We start from the raw sequence: 17351 nt of genomic DNA on the forward strand, positions 1-17351 counted from the left end.
ATATGAAACCTGAAAATTACCGATATAAGGATTTTTTACTCATAAAAATGTCTTATGTTTGCTGCATCACTGACTCGAATAATGATAATTCTTTAAAAAAGAAAAAAAGGATATGATGTGACTCTTTTTCTGTTTTGTTCCCCCCTCAATGGTTCTGTCAGTTCTGCTGTCAGTGTTTGACTGTATGTAGGGGGGGGGGGGGAAGTACTGTTGATATTTTAAAGGTGTAGATCAAAGCATAGAAGAGAATCAAAGGACACAGATTGTTGGCAATCAAACTTTGCGAGATCACACAGTTATGAAAAACAACTTTCTTCTACGTTCTAAATTCTAATTCTTATAGCAATGTATAATCTGTGCGACAGACAGCAGAAATGAGTTCCATGATTTCATATTATTTAGAAAGGAGTGAAACATTCAAAAGAGAGGAGGGGTAAGAGCCCTGAGGCACACCATATTTAACAAACGTTTTTTTAAGATTGGCATGATTTTTCTGCGTCTTTTCTGCATTTATTTGATAGACAGGATATTTAGTAAGAAATACATTAAAGACATTTTAGTTATGTGGTTTGAATCTTGGCCTTTAGTCTATCAGAGCAACTGCAGTTTACATTACATTATCATCACTGCTTTACTCAAACATTAGCTACAATTGTGCCTTTTGTATGTTTTTATTGTGGTCAGTTTGAGTCTCTTATTTGTTGTTACATGTCACTGAGTGATATTTTTTGGTGAAGACCAGGGGGTGCCCTGATACTTTGGGCCCCTGAGTCACATTTTGTAATCCATCAATGCCATTAAGCTCTTAGCTTTAAGGATTTAAAGCTGTCTCTGATATAGTAAAATGCCAGCTGCCGTGACTGGAATCAATACATCAATTACAGTCCATTAAATATAAAATAAACTGAAATATGTAGCTTTTTATAACCAGAAATAGCAACTGCAGTAAATGTGTGGATCAGTGTTACATTGATAGAGAGGGATGGGGGACCAACTTAAATGCCCGCTGACGACCGGCCGTTCTGTGATTCTCCAGAACACACAGGTATGGCCAGTCCGCCCCTGTTCCCAATGAATACAAGAGATAGAAGCTGTAGTTCCAGTAGAGTAGAATAACGCGTTGCATTCGGTTGCATTCAGTAATTTCTCTCTAAGTATAGTACTCTCTTTTGGCCATTAGAGGGCATGATGTTCCCGCTCAACACAACTGTGGCGCCCAGCGCAGGCTCCGCCCTCGCTTTGACGCGGTACGCGGAAGGAAAATAGGTACGCCACCCCCGCGCTACACTCACCGACGTCACGCTGCTTCTGTCAGTGGATTTTATGAATTAAAAATCATTTCTGCGGACTGTGTCCTGCTCATCCGGCGGATAGAGATGTCTGCTCGTCCCGCAGAAGATTTGGTGAAACAGTGGGAGAGGTTAGAGCTGTTCTGGTCTAATATTCATTACACGTGACTTCTACAGTACAACTCAATGGAACTTATCCCACTTGTTATCATTGGCTAAGTATTAGCTTGATATGAAACAGTGCTCCGTGTGCTGACAGAAGGTTCTTCACTGTTCTCTGTCTCTATGGAGTAATGCCACCAGTCCTCAGCAGCACTGTAGTGATGGGTCGTTCGCGAACGATTCGTTCTTTTTGAACGAATCTTTGAAGTGAACGAGATGAACTGATTCCTCCCACAAAACGATTCGTTTGTTTGAGTCGCCGCTAAGGAGAAGCTGTTCGCGAACGACGAACTTAAAGAACTGGCGGAAACAGAACTGTTTCCTACAGTGTAGCTACTGTAATCAGAACCTGAGCTCTGACACACACACACACACACACACACACACACACACACACACACACACACACACACACACACACACACACACACACACACAGAGGAGCGGGACATCCTCCTCAACCTGTCCGCAATAAAGAGGACGGATACCTGAACCGTAGCGTCCAGCTAGCTTAGCAATAAATACACACATCGTTGTATTCTCCTCCCCCTGTTGGCCCTAAAAGCTTCAGATGGTGGATACCTGAGCTCCATAGCGTCCCGCTAATGTGAAACACACACACACAGCGTTAGCGGGAGATTCTCCTCCCCCTGTCGGCACTAAAAGCTTCAGAGGGCGGATAGCTGGGCTCCGTAGCGTCCAGCTAGCTTAGCCGCTAGCTTAGCAATAAATACACACATCGTTGTATTCTCCTCCCCCTGTCGGCCCTAAAAGCTTCAGATGGCGGATACCTGAGCTCCATAGCGTCCCGCTAATGTGAAACACTCACACAGCGTTAGCGGGACATTCTCCTCTCCCTGTCGGCCCTAAAAGCTTCAGAGAGCGGATAGCTGGGCTCCGTAGCGTCCCACTAGCTTAGCCGCTAGCTAAAGGTAAACATAGATGGGTACATACTATAGAATATGAATAAATCGTCACCGATGTAGAGGATATATCTTTGTATTCACTTTGAACTCGGCCAAATGGAGTTTAATGCTTTGGGATTTAAACACATAGTCCATGCATGGGTTTGAAAGTATAACGTGCTAGCCTGCTGTAATACATCGTATAGTCAGGCACACATTTATGAGAGATTTAACAATGGCCAATTATATTTCTTAAATAATATGTAGCCTATTCCCAGTGCATAATTCATGGGGCAACAAGGTGAGGTGGAAAATGTGTTTTAATATCATAAATGTTACGCCAGCAAACTTCTTGTACGGACTTCGGCAGTAGTGAAGACTCACTGAACGAATTAAGTACAAAGACGAATCGTTCGCGAACGTGCAAATCACGCGAACCGGTGAACGAATCAGTGAACGAATCTTTCAAGTGAACTGAATCAAAAGATTCGTGTCCCCGAAGGGAATCGGAATTCCCATCACTACAGCACTGATGTGTGAGGTTGTAATGAGAAGGCTAGTGATTCACTATTAAGTCGTGTGTGTGTGTGTGTGTGTGTGTGTGTGTGTGTGTGTGTGTGTGTGTGTGTGTGTGTGTGTGTGTGTGTGTGTGTGTGTGTGTGTGTGTGTGTGTGTGTGTGTGTGTGTGTGTGTGTGTGTGTGTGTATTTAAGAATGTTAGATTATGTTAGATTCACATATTACTTAAAATGTTGAACCATTGCAGCAGCTTGTAAACAGGGCATCGCATATAAATCAAAATATAATTTAAAATTAACATAATATAACACATATAATCAGTAAACAAACACATAAACAGTAAATATATACAAATCAACAGTGAAATATATCTATAGTGTATCTCTATCAAATACACATTATAAATATACAAAATAAGTGAGTTATAGACCAACTACAAACAAAAGATAAACATTTGATACTAAATATAAATTATGGCTGCACAATTAATTGATAATGAATGCATTCTTTTGGTACGGATCCTCTTAAAAATATATACCTATTATCATTTGAATGTATATTGTAACGATGATTTGACTATCCATCCATCCATCCATCTTCTCCCGCTTATCCGTGGTCGGGTCGCGGGGGTAGCAGTTCCAGCAGAGAGCCCCAAACTTTCTTTTCCCTGGCGACATCAACCAGCTCTGACTGGGGGATCCCAAGGTGCTCCCAGGCAGCGAAGAGATATAATCCCTCCACCTGGTCCTAGGTCTACCCCTTGGTCTCTTCCCAGCTGGACGTGCCTGGAACACCTCCCTAGGGAGGCGCCCAGGTGGCATCCTAACTAGGTGCCCGAACCACCTCAACTGGCTTCTTTCGACGCGAAGGAGGAGCGGCTCAACTCCGAGTCCCTCCCTGATGACCGAACTTCTCACCTTATCTCTAAGGGAGACGCCAGCCACCCGGCGGAGGAAACCCATCTCGGCCGCTTGTATCCGCGATCTCGTTCTTTCGGTCATGACCCATCCTTCATGACCATAGGTGAGGGTAGGAACGAAAATGGCCCGGTAGACAGAGAGCTTTGCCTTCCGGCTCAGCTCCCTTTTCGTCACAACGGTGCGGAAAGCGACTGCAATACCGCTCCCGCTGCTCCGATTCTCCGGCCCATCTCACGCTCCATTGATCCCTCACTCGAGAACAAGACCCCGAGATACTTGAACTCCTTCACTTGGGGTAAGGACTCATTCCCTACTTGGAGTGGACAGTCCATCGGTTTCCTGCTGAGAACCATGGCCTCAGATTTGGAGGTGCTGATCCTCATCCCAGCCGCTTCACACTCGGTTGCGAACCGATCCAGTGAGTGCTGAAGGTCGCAGACCGATGAAGCCATTAGAACCACATCATCTGCAAAAAGCAGTGGTGCAATCCTTAGTCCACCGAACTGCAGACCCCCCCCCCCCCACGACTACGCCTCGAAATCCGATCCATGATTTGACTAATGTTTAAAAAATGATAAATATTTCCAATACAGTGACCTAATATATAATTGGGTAATACTGTGTGTGCTCTGTTGCAATATTGCACAAAACAACTTATTCTACTTTGTGGAAATCTGAGGAGACAATAACAAATCAAATGTTGATGCTACAGAAAACCGCTAATGGCATTCATAAGAGACCTGATTATCATGAGTCAACCAACATATCATTTATCAGCTCACATGCTCAAGATTTTGTGGAATTTGTATGTGTCACGATTACTTTTTTTCCAAATGAAGAACTTGTTTATCTAGTTAGGTTTACAGACGTGGTGTGCAGTATAAGCAGTTGTGAAATAGTTTCACATTTTTATTTAATTAGTTTGGGACTCTTGAGTGTATATTTAATAGACATATCATTTATTTTGTGTCTTTTTAATATTTCCAGAGTTTACATTTAAAGAGAATTGTACAAAATAATGACTCTAAAAAGGTTAGGTATAATAAACTTGTATAAATACAGCATAATGCGGCTTTTTCATCACAACATAATAATTTTTTTGTGTATTTATCATCGGTGTAGTTTTATAAGTTAATATGACCAAAATAAACTAGAATAACCTGTAAAGCTTCTGTGATCATAAAATTAAACATTTGGGATAAAACTCCTAAAGTTGAAACAATTAGTCAGAAAATCACCAAACACATGGTTCCACCTTCGTTTTTGTATTTCGTTTTTTTAAAGAAATATCATTATTCTACATTATACTGTGGCACTGGGTATATTATTCTTATACATTTTTCACATTATCACTGAAATGAATACATCTTCAGCAGTATTGTAAGACAGAAAAATGTGATTAAGTTGTCCAAAAGTTCAAATTCATGTCAACCCAATCTGTCCATTTGCATTGATTTGAGTGTTGTCCCTGCTTGTTGCAGCGAGCAGGCCCTCCTCAGGCAGCAGGTGGTGGAGGGGGACACCGAGGACTGGCAGAGGGCTCCGGACTTCTCTGGCCTGCAGAGGGTGGGGGGGGTGGACCTGTCCTTCATCAAAGGGGACGATGTGAACGCCTGTGCCCAGCTCGTGGTGCTCAGCTACCCCGACCTGCAGGTGAGCTGTCCCCTCACTGACTACCAGAGGAGGGAAGTAACTAAGTACATTTACTCGAGTACTGTACTTAAGTACAAATGATAGGTACTGTACTTGTACTTTAACGTGAGTATTTTCATTTAATGCTGCTTTATTCTTCTACTCCACTACATTTAAAAGGGGATTCATGTCATGTTACTGCACTACATATAACAGCTTAAGCTACTTTAAACTGAAGCATCTCTAAAAATGAAACTAGTGGACTCTTTAACTCTTTAAGTCACTAAAGAGACAACTTATTTAAATATTTTACAAAAAGTCAATCAGAACTTTATTTTTCTACAACAGTAAAATGCTACAATATTATCTAGAAAAGTCACATATTTAAATATAATCATATACACAGATAAAGGCAATTTTTCTGCACAATGATTACTTTAACTTTTTATACTTTAAGTACATTTTTCTGATAATACTTTTTTAACTTTATTTAAATACGATTTTGAATGGAGGAGTTTTACTTAAGAAGAGCATCTGAATCCTTCTTCCACCACTGGTTAATACCACACACTGTATATAAAAGGTTGCTCCACATAAACCCAGGAATCTGTGAGCTCTGGTGACCTCTAGTGGTGACAGGCGGGATGTCTGATAGGTCTGTTGTCCGGTGCCTTGCTCAAGGGCACCACGACAGGGCAGGAGGTGAACTGGGACCTCTCCAAGTAGCAGTCCACACTCCATATTTATGTCTGGTCGGGGACTTGAACCGGCAACGCTATGGCTCACAGTCCAAGCCCCTACTGACTGAGCCACTGCCGGAAAACCTACACTCACATCACATATTTAACATGAATAATGACAGATGACAATATATATGATGTATTTTATACTTTGCACTCAGAACTTTTGCTCATTTCGGCATAATCTACCCCTTCTAAAAACTGCACAGCCCTTTCCCTTTTATCTTAGACCACAGACATATTGTAAAAAAATATGTGGGGGTCCGAGCACCGCAGCGGAAACATGTAGGCACAATGGCACATCATTGACCCTTAGGGTGGCAATTTAAAAACTTTTTAGCAAGTTAAAATAGATGAATAGATAGATGGATTGGTGAATAGATGGATGGATGAATAGATGGATGACTAGATGGATGGATGGATGGAGGGATGGATGGATGAATAGATGGATGGATGACTAGATGAATAGATGGATGAATAGATGGATGGATGGATTGATTGATGAATAGATAGATGGATGAATAGATGGATGGATTGATGATGGATGGATTGATGATGGATGGATGAATAGATGGATGGATGGATTGATGATGGATGGATTGACGATGGATGGATGGATAAATTAATGATGGATGGATTGATGATGGATGGATGAATAGATGGATGGATTGATGATGGATGGATGCTTTATTTATCCCATATTGGGAAATTATTTTGTCGCAGCAGTGTGTACAGGCTTTACACAAGTACAACATATTTAAAAGATACAATAAGGTACAAATATAATTAAATTCAATTAACATTAGCAGCAAGTATATACACATTATCTAAATAATACATACACTGAACAAAAATATAAATGCAACACTTTTGTTTTTGCTCCCATTTTTCATGAGATGAACTCAAAGATCTAAAACATTTTCTATATACACAAAATAACCATTTCTCTCAAATCTGAATAAATCTGTGATAGTGAGCACTTCTCCTTTGCCGAGATAATCCATCCCACCTCACAGGTGTGGCATATCAAGATGCTGATTAGACAGCATGAGTATTGCACAGGTGTGCCTTAGGCTGGCCACAATAAAAGGCCACTCTGAAAGCCCCACCATGACAAATGGTACCCCAGCCATACCCTGGCGCTGCCACTGGTGGCACGTATGGGGCGGGCCATTCTGCACATGCGTTAAATGCGTTAAATATTTTAACGCAATTAATTCAAAAAATTAATTACCGCCGTTAACGCGATAATTTTGACAGCACTAATTATAATGATTATAATATTATCCCGTTTTTATACATGTAATAGAATATAATTCTTACATTTAGACCAAATATATTTACTGTGTAGATAAGTAGTACATTACTGCATTTACCATATATGATATGCAGTGTTGGGACTAACACGTTACAAACGCTTTACTGTAACGCAACTACCTTTTGCGGTAATTAATAACGTTACTAGTTACCTATTCCCATTCAGTAATGCCGTTATAGTTACTGTGATTTAAATGGGTGCGTTACTGCGTTACATTATGTGATGGAACTGAACCGAATCTCCCTGCGGATGTAACTTACAGGCGAATACAGTAATGTCCTCTCACAGTACCATGGAAAAGTGAAAGTGACCAGAGAGGAGTGATGATTGGTTAACGCGGGGTAACATTTCAGGGTAAGCCAATCAGAGACAGAGTTGGGCGGGTCTTGCCTTATGGGGAAAATACATGGACACACACACACACACACACACACACACACACACACACACACACACACACACACACACACACACACACACACACACACACACACACACACACACACACACACACACACACACACACACACACACACACACACACACACACACACACACACACACACACACACACACACACACACACACTATGGCAGATGCAAGTATCAGCGAGAGCAGCAGCGCATTTACAACTTGGAGATATAACCACTATTTTCAATTTGTGGGGATAAAGGACGCACAAAATATTACGGTCAAATGTAAACTGTGTGCAGGACAGAAAGCATTGTCCACATCGAATAACAGCAATGCCAATCTCCTGAAGCACCTAACTAATGTACATGTGGGGAGTTGTCTTTTCTCTTACGGTGCCACAGAACAACACAAAAACTTGTATTTGTATTGTTATTATTTTTAAATTAAAGTAAAGTAACTTGTTACTAGTTACTTTTATAATTTAGTAACTAATAAAGTAACTAGTTACTTTTTTGAGAGCAGTAACTATAACTATTACTAGTTACTTTTTAAAAGTAACTTGCCCAACACTGATGATATGATATATGTGTTGAAATAAATGTAGTGGCATTAAATGGAAAGTAAAGAACGAACATGTAACTAAATGTACTTAGTTACTTTACCCCACTGAGGAACAGCCTTCAGGGAAATGACTCTACTTTCACCGAGGCTGACGACGGTTGGTGATTTCCAATTCACCTTAAACCATTCCAATAATTCCTGCTACGACCCTTCATCATGAACTTCTTTGATCTGTTGTTATAAATATAGAATATAGCAGCTTTAAGTTAAACCTGCAAAAAAAAAAAAGTAAACGTTTCAGTTTTTTCAGTGTGTTAAACCTTTTTCACATTATTTTCCAGTTTTCTTAATTTATTTAAGTTTTCAAGGATCAAGATGTGGTGTAAATAATATGCTTACCCAAAGTGCACTTTAACAGTACCCCTACTGCATAGTATCATGAAGAAGATAGGAGTTACCTGTGAAAAGTGGTTGTTTATTAAAACATCTAATCTCAAATGGGGTTTTCAATGTCATTCATTAATTTCAACCCTCTAATTACTTTACACTCTCATGGATAAGGTAATATTTAAAAAATAATGGTGAATGTTGCATCTCATCCAATTCCAATCTTTTGAAACACTTAAAGCCAGGCATACAAATATGAATACACAGGAGAGTGGAGGTTTAATATGCAGTGCAGCTCATTGAGCTCAAGGTCGAGTCTTGTTAAGCCGAATGTTGTTAAGGTGACCTTGGCGGTTCCAGTTTTCACTTCATTATCCTTTTCCTGCACAGCCTTTCACAAGCATTCCTCCTCGCTGTATTTATCTGTGCATTAGCATGGGCTGCCGGCCCCTCCTCATTACGGGCCCGGCGCCACGAGGGGGCAAAAGGGGGCATTGCCCCCTCAGTTGTATTATTTGCCCCCTCACTTTGAGCATCATTCATCCATCAAAAAGTACAATAAATGTCACAATTATTAAATAACTTTAAATAATTATTTTCCCCAATACACGTTACTACGTTTAGATCAGATATGTGGGCAGGCAGTCAAGCAACGTGTAAACAAGCCTCAACCCCAAGTTAGCTTGTAGTCTTAATGTTAGCGTGTGTGCTAGCTGTAAACACAGTCGGATGGGTGACCAAAACGTCCCCGTTTTCCGGGCAGAGTCCCCGTTTTCTGTGGCTGGTACCCGGTTGAAACTCCCGAAAATGTTCCCGTTTTTGAACGTGCATTAAAAAAAAATAGAGCAAGGTGAAATCAAATGTTGCAGGTCAGTAAAAACAGAGTAACAGTGTTGTGCCTGTTTGTAGCGTTAGCGTATTTCTTCTTCTACTACTTCTTCTTCTTCTTCTATTTTCTTTAATGGCGAATCGCTTCCACTTGGAGCATATATTGCCACCTACTGTTGATTTATTAAATGTTTATATTAAATATTGTTATTATTTAGAGCTGCCTGTATGGATCAGGTTTTTGCCAAAGCGAGCCCTTTTACTAGAATAATAATATGTTATGCATTATATCAACCGTATTGGTACAATGAGCGACATCCAGCCACGGATTTTGGAACATTGATTTGATTTTTCTCATGGCAGTTAGACTCTAGAGACAAACCAGGGGACTATATTTGTATTTGTAATCTGTGTCTGTCCATTTGGCGTAGTGTTTTATCTAATATTACATTTGGTTTATATATTAGTCACTTTCTTATGAAATGCCAGGTTTTAGGCCTTGATCTGAACATTCAATCCTGAAAATAAAAAATCAACCAGATTAATGTTTCTTTAATCCTGACTAGAGTAGATAGTAAGTAAGTAAATCTGTATAGGAAGACGAGTTAAGGGATAGAGCAGAAAAGGTTATGGTACAATTACAGAGCCTGTCAATTTATAAATTAAGGAAATCAATGTTAGTCTGTTAACCAAAGTGCAGCCATCTAAAAATGTACTATCTGTTATTAAAGATCAGAGGAAAAGAACGGAATGAGAGGGGTAAATCCGGAATACAAATAAAGAAGCAAAGAGATTGTAGAGCAGTGAGAAGGAAAAAAGCTTGGTGTGTCAATTCAGTACATTGCCAGTATTTTTCGTTGTTTTGAAAAAAAATCGCCCCCTCGGATTTTTTAACAGCCCCCTCAGTCATTTCATCCTGGAGCCGGGCCTGCCTCATTATATAACCCGCTGTAATTAATGTCATTTGTCGCTGTGTACGCTGCTGATGCATGGACCCAATGAGGCTAAAGAAATGTTGTCTAGAAATGCTTTCCAATAATGGGATTATGTTCCCTGCTTGCTTTCATTTTACTCTAACACTGCCACCTAAGGGCATTTATGACACAAAGTAATACATGACACACAGTTTGTCACATTGCATTTAAATACACAGGTCTTGAAAAGGAGCTCTGCACACTTTTAAAACTGTAAATGTGGAAAATCAGTGAGAATGACACTTCGTTAAGATTCCTGGCCATAACCTTCTCCAACATAACAGCCTGTTGTTTGTTCACCGTGTGTAGCAGAGGAGGGGTGAAGGACATTGACATCCTGAATGCTGGTTGACCTTTCTGTTCTCAAAACGTCCTTTTGTCGAGGCGTGTGTTTTGGCCTCCATGCACCTCAATGAGAGCGTCTGCATGTTTTATTGCTTGTAGTTAAAGTTCTTAATTATTCATATGAATAACAATACAGAAGGCAGTCGTTGGCAATGAAAAATGTGAACCTCAGGCTCCCTCTTCTTATTCTCATTAAATAGGTATTCAAAGATTACTTGAGTGTAAGCAGAGTGAGAATGTAAGTTAAAATTGAGGCTAAAATATGAACCTTCTTTAGTGTAAAACTGTACTGAACTCACAAAAAACACAGAAAACAGAGTCTTGTCAAACGATGAGCAAGCAGGGTGGGTATCAGAGCTATGGTCTGAGCCTTTGTCTTTCCTAATCACTTTTCATACAAGGAAACACAAATGTCGTCAAAATATATATATATAATAAATCAATTAGAAAGTACCCTAAGAGTTTTAAAGTCATTCTGCCCTTCATCTCCTTACTGTATATACTGGAGAGTGTAGACCAGGGGTCGGCAACAGGGGCGGATCTAGAAAAATATTCATGGGGTGACAAGAGGGTGGCAGGAGAATTTGTGGGGTGGCATCCCCTGGCAGAAGTATATGCTGATTTAATCGCAGTCATATCAATCAATGTTAACTTGGAAAGCCACAATATTAATATTTTAACTCAGTAACATAAGTGACATTATTGTGGCACACCAGTAAAGCCATAACTATATAAGGTGGCACACGTAATTTAATGAATTTTAACTGAATGAGTTGGTTTCACTCTTAGACCAGCAGGGGTACCAAATCTATGCAGACTGCTGCAATAAGTACATTAATTAACTGTCTCATCGATGTGCGTCTGTATGAATATGATAATATTAACAATCATATTATTCCTATCAGCTGCCAATCACTGTTATGATTCACAGATTCACAAAAAAAAAAAAAGTAAACGTTTCAGTTTTTTCAGTGTGTTAAACCTTTTTCACATTATTTTCCAGTTTTCTTAATTTATTTAAGTTTTCAAGGATCAAGATGTGGTGTAAATAATATGCTTACCCAAAGTGCACTTTAACAGTACCCCTACTGCATAGTATCATGAAGAAGATAGGAGTTACCTGTGAAAAGTGGTTGTTTATTAAAACATCTAATCTCAAATGGGGTTTTCAATGTCATTCATTAATTTCAACCCTCTAATTACTTTACACTCTCATGGATAAGGTAATATTTAAAAAATAATGGTGAATGTTGCATCTCATCCAATTCCAATCTTTTGAAACACTTAAAGCCAGGCATACAAATATGAATACACAGGAGAGTGGAGGTTTAATATGCAGTGCAGCTCATTGAGCTCAAGGTCGAGTCTTGTTAAGCCGAATGTTGTTAAGGTGACCTTGGCGGTTCCAGTTTTCACTTCATTATCCTTTTCCTGCACAGCCTTTCACAAGCATTCCTCCTCGCTGTATTTATCTGTGCATTAGCATGGGCTGCCGGCCCCTCCTCATTACGGGCCCGGCGCCACGAGGGGGCAAAAGGGGGCATTGCCCCCTCAGTTGTATTATTTGCCCCCTCACTTTGAGCATCATTCATCCATCAAAAAGTACAATAAATGTCACAATTATTAAATAACTTTAAATAATTATTTTCCCCAATACACGTTACTACGTTTAGATCAGATATGTGGGCAGGCAGTCAAGCAACGTGTAAACAAGCCTCAACCCCAAGTTAGCTTGTAGTCTTAATGTTAGCGTGTGTGCTAGCTGTAAACACAGTCGGATGGGTGACCAAAACGTCCCCGTTTTCCGGGCAGAGTCCCCGTTTTCTGTGGCTGGTACCCGGTTGAAACTCCCGAAAATGTTCCCGTTTTTGAACGTGCATTAAAAAAAATAGAGCAAGGTGAAATCAAATGTTACAGGTCAGTAAAAACAGAGTAACAGTGTTGTGCCTGTTTGTAGCGTTAGCGTATTTCTTCTTCTACTACTTCTTCTTCTTCTTCTATTTTCTTTAATGGCGAATCGCTTCCACTTGGAGCATATATTGCCACCTACTGTTGATTTATTAAATGTTTATATTAAATATTGTTATTATTTAGAGCTGCCTGTATGGATCAGGTTTTTGCCAAAGCGAGCCCTTTTACTAGAATAATAATATGTTATGCATTATATCAACCGTATTGGTACAATGAGCGACATCCAGCCACGGATTTTGGAACATTGATTTGATTTTTCTCATGGCAGTTAGACTCTAGAGACAAACCAGGGGACTATATTTGTATTTTTAATCTGTGTCTGTCCATTTGGCGTAGTGTTTTATCTAATATTACATTTGGTTTATATATTAGTCACTTTCTTATGAAATGCCAGGTTTTAGGCCTTGATCTGAACATTCAATCCTGAAAATAAAAAATCAACCAGATTAATGTTTCTTTAATCCTGACTAGAGTAGATAGTAAGTAAGTAAATCTGTATAGGAAGACGAGTTAAGGGATAGAGCAGAAAGGTTATGGTACAATTACAGAGCCTGTCAATTTATAATTAAGGAAATCAATGTTAGTCTGTTAACCAAAGTGCAGCCATCTAAAAATGTACTATCTGTTATTAAAGATCAGAGGAAAAGAACGGAATGAGAGGGGTAAATCCGGAATACAATAAAGAAGCAAAGAGATTGTAGAGCAGTGAGAAGGAAAAAAGCTTGGTGTGTCAATTCAGTACATTGCCAGTATTTTTCGTTGTTTTGAAAAAAAAATCGCCCCCTCGGATTTTTTAACAGCCCCCTCAGTCATTTCATCCTGGAGCCGGGCCTGCCTCATTATATAACCCGCTGTAATTAATGTCATTTGTCGCTGTGTACGCTGCTGATGCATGAACCCAATGAGGCTAAAGAAATGTTGTCTAGAAATGCTTTCCAATAATGGGATTATGTTCCCTGCTTGCTTTCATTTACTCTAACACTGCCACCTAAGGGCATTTATGACACAAAGTAATACATGACACACAGTTTGTCACATTGCATTTAAATACACAGGTCTTGAAAAGGAGCTCTGCACACTTTTAAAACTGTAAATGTGGAAAATCAGTGAGAATGACACTTCGTTAAGATTCCTGGCCATAACCTTCTCCAACATAACAGCTGTTGTTTGTTCACCGTGTGTAGCAGAGGAGGGGTGAAGGACATTGACATCCTGAATGCTGGTTGACCTTTCTGTTCTCAAAACGTCCTTTTGTCGAGGCGTGTGTTTTGGCCTCCATGCACCTCAATGAGAGCGTCTGCATGTTTTATAGCTTGTAGTTAAAGTTCTTAATTATTCATATGAATAACAATACAGAAGGCAGTCGTTGGCAATGAAAAATGTGAACCTCAGGCTCCCTCTTCTTATTCTCATTAAATAGGTATTCAAAGATTACTTGAGTGTAAGCAGAGTGAGAATGTAAGTTAAAATTGAGGCTAAAATATGAACCTTCTTTAGTGTAAAACTGTACTGAACTCACAAAAAACACAGAAAAACAGAGTCTTGTCAAACGATGAGCAAGCAGGGTGGGTATCAGAGCTATGGTCTGAGCCTTTGTCTTTCCTAATCACTTTTCATACAAGGAAACACAAATGTCGTCAAAATATATATATATAATAAATCAATTAGAAAGTACCCTAAGAGTTTTAAAGTCATTCTGCCCTTCATCTCCTTACTGTATATACTGGAGAGTGTAGACCAGAGGTCGGCAACAGGGGCGGATCTAGAAAAATATTCATGGGGTGACAAGAGGGTGGCAGGAGAATTTGTGGGGTGGCATCCCCTGGCAGAAGTATATGCTGATTTAATCGCAGTCATATCAATCAATGTTAACTTGGAAAGCCACAATATTAATATTTTAACTCAGTAACATAAGTGACATTATTGTGGCACACCAGTAAAGCCATAACTATATAAGGTGGCACACGTAATTTAATGAATTTTAACTGAATGAGTTGGTTTCACTCTTAGACCAGCAGGGGTACCAAATCTATGCAGACTGCTGCAATAAGTACATTAATTAACTGTCTCATCGATGTGCGTCTGTATGAATATGATAATATTAACAATCATATTATTCCTATCAGCTGCCAATCACTGTTATGATTCACATATTCAGTTATTATTAAATAAACTATATTTTTTGGAGGAGTTAATGATGAATGTTCCTCAAGATGCTTGCTCACCCTCCTTCAAATTTGAAAGACAAGTAATTACTATCATAAATCAAAAGAATCAAAAGAACAGTTCAGCGCCCCACAACTTCATTGCAAACAGTTACAACCTTGACTTTACATCAGAAAGAACAAATATTAAAGAAGTGACTAACTCCATCAATTAGGGTTAAAAAACGTGTATTCAGCTAAAACATATACATCGCTGCAGCTATTATCCAGTGGAAAGTCCTTACCTACTGGCCTAGTTAAATCAAAGTGGTTACTTTCTTTTGGCTTGGCAGTGAAGTTTTACACACCGTCTTATTTGACTTTCTCAGGACGTAAACTGTTTTTTGGGGGCAGACCCCCACAAAGAAGAAAAATATTATACACACGTAAGGTCATCATCTTAACAGTTTATTATGCTCATCGACTCATCCGTGAGCAGAGCATCAAGTTGGCATGCCTATAACAGCTGAATGTGGCGTTTACCATCTTGATCAGCAAAACGCCTCACAAACGATTTAAAGCTATGGTGCGTTTTGATTCAATGCTGAGTACAGCCAAACTTGACAGGCTCTTCTCTGTCATTGTAGACCGCAAACAGTGGCGGCTCCAGAGTATTTGTGTTGGGTAATCTATAGGGCTAACCCATACGGTGATGGGGCTCAAGTCAGTATTTGCAATGTAATTACATTCACGCTCCCCTTGACAGTGAAACGCCACGCGTGAGGTTTAGATTATTTCCCTGTCTCAATCCAAATGGAACTGTATGAAATAAAAAGGCACGTTTGTCTTGTAGTAAATAAAAAGGGCGACCTGGAGCCAATCCTGCAATTCCTCCACAGGTGAAAGAGTTGACATGCTGAAAACCCAACCCCTGCAGGGGGGTCTGGGGGGATTCTCCCCAGGAGATTTTTGAAATACTAACATAAAATACACATTCTGGTACTCTCTTGAGAAGAAAGATAAATAAATCTATTACTACACGACATATTTAAAAAAAAGAATGCCATTTTAGTTTTTTGTTACTTTGTTCTGAAAGCTGAACCTGCTGCTCCTCACAGAGAGAAGAGGGAAGAGGCTGTGTGAATTACTTTACATTGTGGATAAGGGTGGATAGCCCCCATTGTTCTGTGTGTCAAAATGAAAGACAGCCCACACACCTATCAATCATCAAACCGTGGGGTCTTATTTCATTACGTGTTGATTTCTATCAACACGTAATGTTGTATCGATGTATATAGAGATGTACTACCGCAAAAGTATTCTCCGTCGGGACTTCCTGCAACAACACCACACCGTTATCGTGATTCTGATTGGTCAGATGACATTATTAAAGATGCTCTATTGAGAAGACGATCACTACGTGACAAAAGTTTTCAAAACTGTTTCTAGTCTTCGGTATTTCCAGACAAGTGGCTACTGAAATCAATCTTACTAACTGCTGTCAGTGCAATTTACTCCGAGCGAGTTGGCGGATTTTATTTTGCTTACTTTAACATCATTGTTCATGGTGGGGCTAAGGTGGGGCATTTATTGGTATGGATGTAGCCTACCCCAGCCATACCCTGACCGCAAATACCTCATTCCTTCCGTCTACTTGGATTCGAAATGCTTCTCGTTTTACGCTGTCCCCCCGTTCAAAGGAAATAAACGGCAATCATATTTCCAAGCTCGCTTCAGGGGGGGAGGGGTTACAAGGCTCCCGTCTTGTGCTGCATTCACTTGCACTCGGACATTAGAGATTTTCTCTCATAAATGTCCGATGAGCCACAACTTTTCTTTCAAAACAAAGCTGCCAACTGGGGTGGCAGCTGGGGTGGCAAGGCATTTTTCTGAGGTGGCAGCTGCCACCCCGTGCCACCCCGTAAAACCGCCACTGGTTGGCAACCCCTGGCCACTGGTTACGGTGCCGTAACCAGTGGCACACTAGGAATAAGTGGAATAAGTGTGCAAAAATATTTAAATTGTATTTTCGGATCCTGAACGAGACCGCCGCCAGAGTGCGTCTCCCCGTTACCTGCAGAAGGAAGCCATGCACGCAACGCAGCCCCACTCTCTTTAACTCCATGTGACTTTCTGCCGCTTTCCTCCGTGGTGCAGTGCTGATCGTTTCACTACAGAGGAAAGCACTTCACAAATTGCAGTAGGCCTACCCATAAGGAGCTGTACAAATGCTGCAGTTTTTG

General features: G+C 40.1%; 1 protein-coding gene across 1 annotated transcript in view; it reads left to right on the forward strand.

Moving 5' to 3' along the window:
- Positions 1-1269: 1269 nt before the first annotated feature.
- Positions 1270-17351, forward strand: part of LOC117451962 (endonuclease V-like) — a 180580-nt gene continuing 164498 nt past the window's right edge. Inside the window, exons 1-2 of the mRNA XM_034090356.1 lie at positions 1270-1420; positions 5276-5447. Of these exons, the coding sequence (XP_033946247.1) occupies positions 1377-1420; positions 5276-5447 (216 nt within the window). The 5' untranslated portion in view covers positions 1270-1376. The remainder of the gene's footprint in view (positions 1421-5275; positions 5448-17351) is intronic.

The sequence above is a fragment of the Pseudochaenichthys georgianus genome, chromosome 1 (assembly GCF_902827115.2).
Source record: "Pseudochaenichthys georgianus chromosome 1, fPseGeo1.2, whole genome shotgun sequence".
In the NCBI taxonomy this organism is placed as follows: Eukaryota; Metazoa; Chordata; class Actinopteri; order Perciformes; family Channichthyidae; genus Pseudochaenichthys; species Pseudochaenichthys georgianus.